The 8,932-nt window shown below is 45.6% G+C and overlaps 1 protein-coding gene across 1 annotated transcript in view; it reads left to right on the top strand.

Annotated features, from left to right (window-relative positions):
* The first annotated feature begins 3,963 nt into the window (after positions 1-3,963).
* PRMT3 (protein arginine methyltransferase 3) overlaps positions 3,964-8,932 on the top strand; it is a 145,186-nt gene continuing 140,217 nt past the window's right edge. Inside the window, exons 1-3 of the mRNA XM_006892059.1 lie at positions 3,964-4,000; positions 4,231-4,366; positions 6,731-6,813. Of these exons, the coding sequence (XP_006892121.1) occupies positions 3,964-4,000; positions 4,231-4,366; positions 6,731-6,813 (256 nt within the window). The remainder of the gene's footprint in view (positions 4,001-4,230; positions 4,367-6,730; positions 6,814-8,932) is intronic.

Raw genomic sequence — 8,932 nt, 5'->3', positions numbered from 1 at the left:
TGATCTGACAGGTGTATCTTAAGCTTTCTTGGCTTCTGTGATTCCAAAAACGCTGACTGCTGACATTTCCTTTCGACCAGTGTCTCTTGAGTTTAGTTGAGCTGTCTCCAAGGGAAGGTGCTGTGTCCTGGCCCTCGGGCCTGCCGGAAATGCTGGGTACCTTCGAAAAACGCCTCTTTGTCTCTTATCTGGGCTGGAATTCCTTGTGCCCGCCCTCAAGTCTCCCTTCCGCCCAGGAGCACGCCGGAAATGCTGGGTACCTTCGAAAAACGCCTCTTTGTCTCTTATCTGGGCTGGAATTCCTTGTGCCCGCCCTCAAGTCTCCCTTCCACTCAGGAGCACGCCGGAAATGCTGGGTACCTTCGAAATTTTCTTGTTAGTGAGATGTAATCTGTATTGAAGGTTTTAATCTTTGATCTTCTCTTTCATTGAGGGAAGGTTATATCCTTAGAAGAGAATGGACATTGTCAATGTCCATCACACAGAGAAGGGCATATTCTAGGGAAGGGTGGGCTTTTGCCATGTGGAGGCCCCTGCCAGCTGGAGTTGTCCTCAGGGCTGCACTCTGAGGAATCTAATTGTGTTTTAGTGCTAACAAATATGGGCACCAAGCAGTAAGGCAGCCTGTGGATGGGTAGCCCATGAGGATATATGCTGAGGCCTGCAGGCTCTACAAGCAGCTAAATACAAAGTTTTAAATTTGTACTGAGAGTGGACATCAAGTTCCACTTGAGTGTGGAACCCAGCAGAAAGGCTAGCTGAGTTGGGATGCTAACATAGCTATGCAGAACCTGGTAGTCACTTTAAAGGATAAACATGTACCTATCAAAAATAGTACTAGACAACTCTGGGTCTAGAGCTTGGAATACGACCTACTGAAATGACAGCTTCCCACTGCTAAATTCTGTGATTTGAAGAAATAGATGATAATGTTGGTTGTTGTCAGCTACCATAGAGGCTGCTCCAGTTCACAGCGACCCTATGTACAATGAAAATGAAATGCTACCTGCATATTATGGAAAGAAAAAAGGTGAGATGAAGCTTGGTATTTGTGGTGTTCCCCGCAGGGCAGCTAGAATTTAACTTAATACATTTGATCTGACTGGTACAGGAGAAGTCAAAGAAAGGTGACCCAACTGAGTGTGGAAACTACAGAACAGTGTCATTGATTTCACATACAAGCAAGATTCTACTGAAGATTATCCAAAAACGATTAGAACAGCACATCAGCAGAGAATTTCCGGAAGTCCAGGCTGGGTTTAGAAGGGGTCGTGGTACTAGGGATATTGTTGCTGATGTTAGATGGATCTTGGCTGAAAGCAGAGAATACCAGAAGAATGGCTATCTGTGTTTCATTGATTATGCAAAGGCATTTGACTGTGTGGATCATAACCAACTGTGGCTGACTCTGAGAAGAATGGGAATCCCAGAACATTTAATTGTGCTAATGCAAAACCTATACTTGGACCAAGAGGCAGTGGTCAGAACAGAGCAGGGTAACACTGCATGGTTCAAAATTGGGAAGGGTGTATGCCAGGGATGCATCCTGTCTCCATACCTTTTCAACATGTATGCAGAGCAGATTATCCGAGAGACTGGGCTCTATGAGGAGAATTGTGGCATCAGGATTGGTGGAAGATCTATTAACAATCTGCGTTATGCAGATGACACAACCATGCTTGCTGAAACTGAGGAGGACCTCATGCACTTGCTGTGAAGGGTCAAGGACTGCAGCCTTCAGTACGGACTAAGGCTCAATGTCAAGAAGACAAAGATTCTCGCCACTGGACCAATTGGCAGCGTCAGGATGGATGGCGAAGAGATTGAGATTGTTCACAGCTTCAGTTTGCTCGGCTCCACAGTCAACACTCTTGGCACAAGCAGTCAGGAAATCCAAAAGCGTATCGTGATGGGAAAGTCTGCTGTTAGGGACCTCTCTAAAGTACTCAGGAGCAACAGTGTATCTCTGGAGACTAAGGTGCGCCTGATACAGGCCATGGTCTTTGCAATCGCTAGTTATGCATCAGAGAGTTGGACAATGACTAGGGAGGACAGAAGGAGAGTGGATGCTTTTGAGCTGTGGTGCTGGAGAAGAGTACTGAATGTACCATGGACTGCCAGGAAAAGAAACAGATTCATCTTGGAGAGGATTAAACCAAGCTACTCCTTGGAGGCAAGGATTCTGGGGCTTCGTCTGACATACTTTGGACATGTTGCCAGGAGGGACGGGTCCTTGGAGAGGGACAGCGCAGGAGGGGAAGACCCTCTATGAGATGGATTGATTCGGTGACTGGGATAATCGGGATGGGCGTGTCAGAGGCAGTGTGGTTGGCGCATGATAGAGCCGGGTTTAGGGCTGTTGTGCATAGGGTCGCTATGAGTCGTAAACGACTGGAGGGCACATAACAACAACAACAACAACACATTTGATAGCTTCACTTTCTTTAATGTTTGTTATTCAAACTCCCACTGCAGTCAATTTAGTTCCAACACTGGAGCCTTATAAAACAGAATAGAACTGCTCCATAGAGATCCTCAAATAGGAGTGGTGAGACTGGTGAGTATTAATTGCCACCTGCATCCCCCTCCTTTTCAAAGCAGGTCAGTTGCTTAAGATAAATCAAGCCAAGCATTTTACAAGCATTGACTCTTCATGTCCTTGCTAAAGCCCAGATAAGGACCGTCGGTGATATAGTGGTTAAAGTGCTTGGATGCCAACCAAACGGTTGGTGGTTGAAACCCACTAGGGACTCTGGGAGAAGGAGGTGACAGTTCCTTTCCATAGAGATTTATAGCCTTAAAAACACTATTGGGCAGTCTTTTCAGTGACTTTGAATTGGAACTACCTAGTGGTAGCTTTCGTTTTGGCTTAAAGTCTTGATAGTTTCGTCATTTATTTCCATCTTGTCATTGATGAGACTGAGTCCCAGAGAAGTCAGGAAACTTGCCCAAGATCTTGTAGTTCTGAATTCAAGCCCAGGCAGTCATATCCTCCTTAGTCGCATACTTGAAGGACTACAATCCTTAAAATAGCCCGTAAGGCTTGCACCTGAACCTTACAGTAAAATAAAAAAAAAACAAACACCCCAAAACACCAATAAACCCTCTTTGCTATCACGTTGGGAACCGCAGCCAGTTTTCAGAGGCTGTAAGTCACAGGAGATGGCTCATCTTTCTCCCACGCAGCAGCTGGCAAACCTCCAGAGATGCACGACGTTTGACCTGGCAGTGCAATGTCCTAAAGTCTACGCCCTCCGAGCTCGCGAACACCAGTATCCCTTAGATGATGCAGTTTCCTTTCCCGCTGCATCCCCCGAGCGTCTAGGAGCCACCATACAGACAAGTTCCCAGACTCTAGCCTGCGATCTGCGTCTCTGCCACAAGAAGGCGCGCTGAGGGCCAATGGCCCCTTCGCTTCAATTATTCAGAGGGAAGCACAGAGGGCCAGGAGGCGACGGAGAACCTGCAGCAGCTTCTACCTGCCTCCAGGCTGCAAGCCCCAGAACACTCCATACAAAAGCACTCGGCAGCGCTTCGGGTGGTCCCGTTCATTGAGTCGCTAGGAGCCGCAGTAGACTCCATGGCTTCTCACCCCCAACAGGGTGGCAGGAAGGACCCACCTCCAGCAGGAGGCGTGCACGCTCGGTCACCACGCGTACTCAGCGCGCGCTGCGTACCCTCTGCCGTAGGAGGAGGCGGAGCCCAGGTTTCGTCCCGCCCACCCGGCCCACGTGACCCGCGTCCTCCAGGCCGGAAGCTCTGCCTGCTCATGCACGCCTGCGCACTCGTGCTTCTCCGTCCGAGGTGGTTCCCAGGTCCCGACTCCGCGGTGCGCTCGCGTGCACCTTGCCCCTCGGGGTCCCCAGGCCCCGAAAGCTCGGCAGCAAGCGGCTGCGCCCACGCGTAGCACAACTAGATCCCCGCCCCAAAGACACACCGGGCTCCCAGGGCACCGCCACCGCCATGTGCTCCTTAGCGTCGGGTCCTACCGGTGGGTACCGTGCGGTCAGCACCGGGCTTGCCCAGTGCTCCAGGTCTCCCCACCGTGATGCGGTGAAAACACTCCTTCCTTTTCTGGCTACCAGGTCCCGGGGAACCGAGGTGGTGGGGCCTGCAGGGAGGATGTAGGTGCTGGGTGCGGGCCGCCGCGCTCCCCGAGGGCAGCCCTCCCCACCCCCGTGCTCCCCGTCCGCCCTACTGTCCGAAGTCTCATGGTTGTGCCTCTGCTAGAATGCCGGGGCGCTGTGGAGGAGGAAGAGGACATGCCGGAACTGTCGGACAGCGGAGACGAGGCCGCCTGGGAGGATGAGGACGATGCCGAGCTCCCCCACGACAGACAGCAGACTCCCTGCCTCTTCTGTGACAGGTTCGTCCAGCGCCGCGCCGGCCCCAGCCTTGGGGTGCCTGGGCCACGGGGGTTCAGTGTCGTCTGCCCAGGAACGACTGGTCTGGAGTCGACCAGCCTCAAGTCAGAGTGACTTTTTCCTGAATTCTTGTCCTGTTCGTTGGTTTGGGGTGAGGGCTTGCTGGCAAGACCAACCAATTAGTGGTGTAGAGGCAGCAGCCTGGGACTAGAAACACGATCATAACATGCCACTTCTCTTCCACTAGCTTCAGGTTCCCTCTTTTGAATGAAGGTTGGTGGAACCTCCAGATAGAATTGTGCATCTTTATTTCCTCAAACACTTAAAAAAAAAAGATACAGAACTCTGCACCTCACTTCTGAATCAGCCTGTTTTTGAAAAAACATTGTTAGATGGTTCTTACCACAACTTGGGAAGTCCTTGGACCACATAACCTTTAAGGATCATTCCAGCATTACCGTTCTATGCTGCTGTGATCAGGAGAGAGCTTTGCAGGTGTCAAATTGTCAGTTGAAGCCAGAACAGTTAGTTACAACACCCCCCTCCCAAAATGCACAGGAGAGAATTGATTCATTTTCCATTTAAGAGGAAAAAGAGAACACATTATCAATAATTTGTTTGAGGTTATAAAGCTTTGATTTGTCTTGTTCCCAAGCTCAAGACTGTTTACATTTCAAATGGTGCCTCTGTCACTCCCTGGTGGGCTAGTAGTTAGGATTCAGCACTCTCAACTTTTGCCTCCATCTCAAGAAGGAGCCCTGCTGGTATAGTCCATAGCATGTCGCATGGCTGACTAAAAAGCTGTGTGACACACTAGTGTTTGAATCCACGATCAGTGCTGAAACATGAGAAGTCTTCTGTTGAGATTTACAGCGTTGGAAACCTAGTGGAGACTTGCTGTGGGTTGGAAATTATCTCCTGGGCAGTGTGTTTGAATCTTAAACAACTTTATTATATTTGGCTGATGTCAGTCGCATGTGAACATCAAACAGGCCTGATTGGGAATGACCAGTGCTACTTTTTAGACATTTTTCCAGTGTTTATTATGTCTGAGCATAGTGTTTATTGGTAATGCAATATTCACTCCGTTTCCTCCTTTTTTCCCCTCATGTATTCTCATTGGATAGGTGTATAAAATAATATTTTACCTGTAAAATATCTATATTTATTGAACATGAGTTTATTACCTTATGATGGGCTCCATAAATACTGCAGATAACCTTCCTCAGTCCATGTTTGTTGAGAATTATTGCTGCATATGTACTGTGAGAAAGGCATGCAGCTTCTCAGTGTGTATTCCTAGCTCTATGTCCTTCAGCTTCTCCGATCATGTAATAAAGGAGCTTGGTCTGCATGGTGTCTAATGCGGGTGCTTTGTGAACATTACATGGTCACTTTTGAAATATTCTTTTGGGGAATGTGCCAACTATAAAACAGAATGCTTTCTTTCTAAAAGCAGTTTAAGCTGGGCCAAATCAAAACCTTTGAAAGCAGAGATGATACTTAGAGGAGAGAAGCATCTCAAGTACCTGCAAGAAACATAACCTATCAGAGGATGCTCTTCCCTAAAAGCCTTCTGATAAAGTTACAATTTTGTCATAGTCAGTTGACTTTAATATTTATCGCAGACTAAACTCAAACTCACTGCTTTTGAGGCGGTTCTGACCCTCCTTTAGATTACAGAGATTTTAAATCCCCAGAGGAGGAGACTGCCCATCTTTTTCCCAAGGAACTGCTGGTGGACTAAAACTGCCTTTGACTCCCAGCCCTTGTCACCACAGTTCCCTTTAATAGTCAAAGAGCTGTTAGTGTTGAATATACCATGGACTGCTAGGAGAATAAACAGGTTTGTCCTGGAGAGGGTGAAGCCAGAATGTTCCCTGAAGTCAAGGATTCTGAAGCTTTGTCTGACAAACTTTGGCTATGTTGAAAGGAGGGACTGGTCCTTGGAGAGGGACATCACGTTTGAGAGAGTGGAGGGACGACGCAGGAGAGGAAGACCTTCAATGAGATGAATCAATTCAGTAATTGGGGTTGTGGGAGTGAGTGTATCGGAGATGGTAAGTTTGGCACAGGATAGATCAGGGTTTAGGACTCTTGTACATAGGGCCTCTATGAGTTGCAAGCAACTTGACGGCACATAACAACAACAGTGTAACTAGGGACTCAGAAGTACAAATTCTCCATATAGGCACTAGATTCCCTTTTACTATAAATATGGTTGGTTTTTTTAAATCTTGGGGGGTTTTTTGGTCCTTAACTGGAATTAAAGCTGTAAACCAGCTGAAAGAAAAAAAAACTCAGGTGAGATCAATATTTTAATTTTGGGGAGGACTATTCCATGATGCTATTGATTGCTTTTTCAGGTTATTCACTTCTGCTGAAGAAACATTTTCACACTGCAAGTCTGAGCACCAATTTAATATTGATAACATGGTCCATAAGCATGGTGAGTATTTTTCAGAGAAAATTTTAGTTTTGAAAATTTAAGTTCAAATCTTAAATTATTCAAACGTGTCCAGTATGATGATGGTAAGTCCCATATGACCCATAGCAATCCTGTGAACAACAGATCTGAACTGCCTCCTATCCTGTGTCATCTCCACATTTGACATCTTAGAGCCCCTGGATGTAGTCATTGTGTCATTCAGCTTGGTTGAGGGTTTTCCTCTCCTTCGCCAACACTACCTTTCCAAGCGTCATGTCTCTCTCCAAGGAATAGCCCAGAGTATATGAGACAAAGCCTCATCATCTTTGCCTCCAAAGAGTGCTCTGGCTGTACCCTCTCCAGGACATACTTATTTGTTTTTTTGGACGTCCATGAGATGTTCAGTGTTCTTCTCCAGTACCACATCTTAACAGCATCAGTTCTTGTGTCATCCTTATTCATTGTCCAGCTCTCAGATGCATAGCAAGTGACATCCTTATTCATTGTCCAGCTCTCAGGTGCATAGCAAGTGATTGGAAAGACCATGGCCTGAATCGGAGGCACCTTAGTCCTCAAACTGACATCATTACTCTAAAATTTAGAGAGGTCCTTAACTGCAGACTTTCCACGTACAAGATGTCTCCTGATTTCCTTACTGTTAGTACCAAGGGTATTGTGGATCTAACTAAGAAGTTGTAGGTATGTTCAGTCGTTTCTCCATCTATCATGATGTTGCCTGTAGCTCCAGGGGTAAGAATCATTGTTTTCTTGACATTGAGATGCAGTTCATATTGAAGGCTGTATTCTTTGATTTTCTGCAATAAGTACTTCAAGTTCTCACTTTCAGCAAGCAAGATTGTGTCATCTGCATAATGCAGGTTATTGATGAGTCTCCCTTCGATCTTGATGCCACATTCCTCTTCAGAGAGTCCAGCTTCTTGAATAATTTGCTCAGCATACAGATTGAATACATATGGAGAAAGAATATAACCCTGGTGTACTCTCTTCTTAATTTTAAACTGTAGTTTTCTCTTGTTCTTTTTGCATGATGGTCTCCTGGTCTAGGTATAGGTTTCAAATGAGCACAATAATAGTGCTCTTGTATTCCCAGTTTTCTCAATGTCAGCCATAATTTGTTATGATCCACACAATCAAATGCATTTGCATAGTCAATAAAGCACAAATAGACATTCTTCTTGTATTCTTACTTTTAGCCAGGAACCATCTGATGTCAGCAATGATGTCCCTGGTGCCACAACCTTTTTCTAAATCCTCTTTGAACTTCTGGCAGTTCCCTTTCTATGTACTGTTCCAGCAATTTTTGAACGATTTTCAGCCATATTTGCTTGCATATGTTATTAATAATATTGTTTGATAAATTCCATATTCTGTTGGATCACCTTTCTTAGGAATCATTAGCGATTTGTTTTTTTGGAAATAAAAACATCTTTTCAACAAGTAACCTTTGAGTAAAGGTTAATAAGGTATTCTAGACAGACTTTACTATACATAAGTTTATATTGGCCACATACCTTAAGAAGAAGACATAATCTTGGAAGTGGTTTTTTTTTTTTTTAATTGGGATTAGAGAATGGAAGAACAAGTCTGGAGATAGGTTTTGGAAGAGGGACTGGAGAAAAACAAGTCTGTCAGTCAAAGTAAAATGTGAACTTTAAGGCCTTCTTTTCTTTTATTGGAACATTAATTTTTAATACTGTTAGAAGAAAAAGAAAAGTAAAGGAGTTGTAGGAAGAACATATATTGAGAGGTGTGAGATAACCAACATTATTGATTGCTTATAAGACTAAGGTGTATCTGATCCCAGACAGAATTTTTCAGTTACTTGCTGTGCATCTGAAAGTGGGACATATAAGATGACAGAAGAAGAATCAATGCTTTTGATCTGTGCTATTGGAGAAGAGTATTGAATATCTTAATTCACTGCCAAAAAAGCAAATCAGTCTTGGCAAGGATTCTGGGGCTTCGTCTGACATACTTTGGACATGTTGCCAGGAGGGACGGGTCCTTGGAGAGGGACATCATGCTTGGAGGGTGGAGGGACAGCGCAGGAGGGGAAGACCCTCTATGAGATGAATTGATTTGGTGACTGGGGTAATCGGGATGGGAGTGTCAGAGGCAG

The sequence above is a fragment of the Elephantulus edwardii genome, unplaced genomic scaffold (assembly GCF_000299155.1).
Source record: "Elephantulus edwardii isolate Elephantulus edwardi_28Jun2011 unplaced genomic scaffold, EleEdw1.0 scaffold00109, whole genome shotgun sequence".
Lineage (NCBI taxonomy): Eukaryota > Metazoa > Chordata > Mammalia > Macroscelidea > Macroscelididae > Elephantulus > Elephantulus edwardii.
Note: the sequence above shows the minus strand (reverse complement) of the source record. Positions and strands in the feature narration are given on the sequence as shown.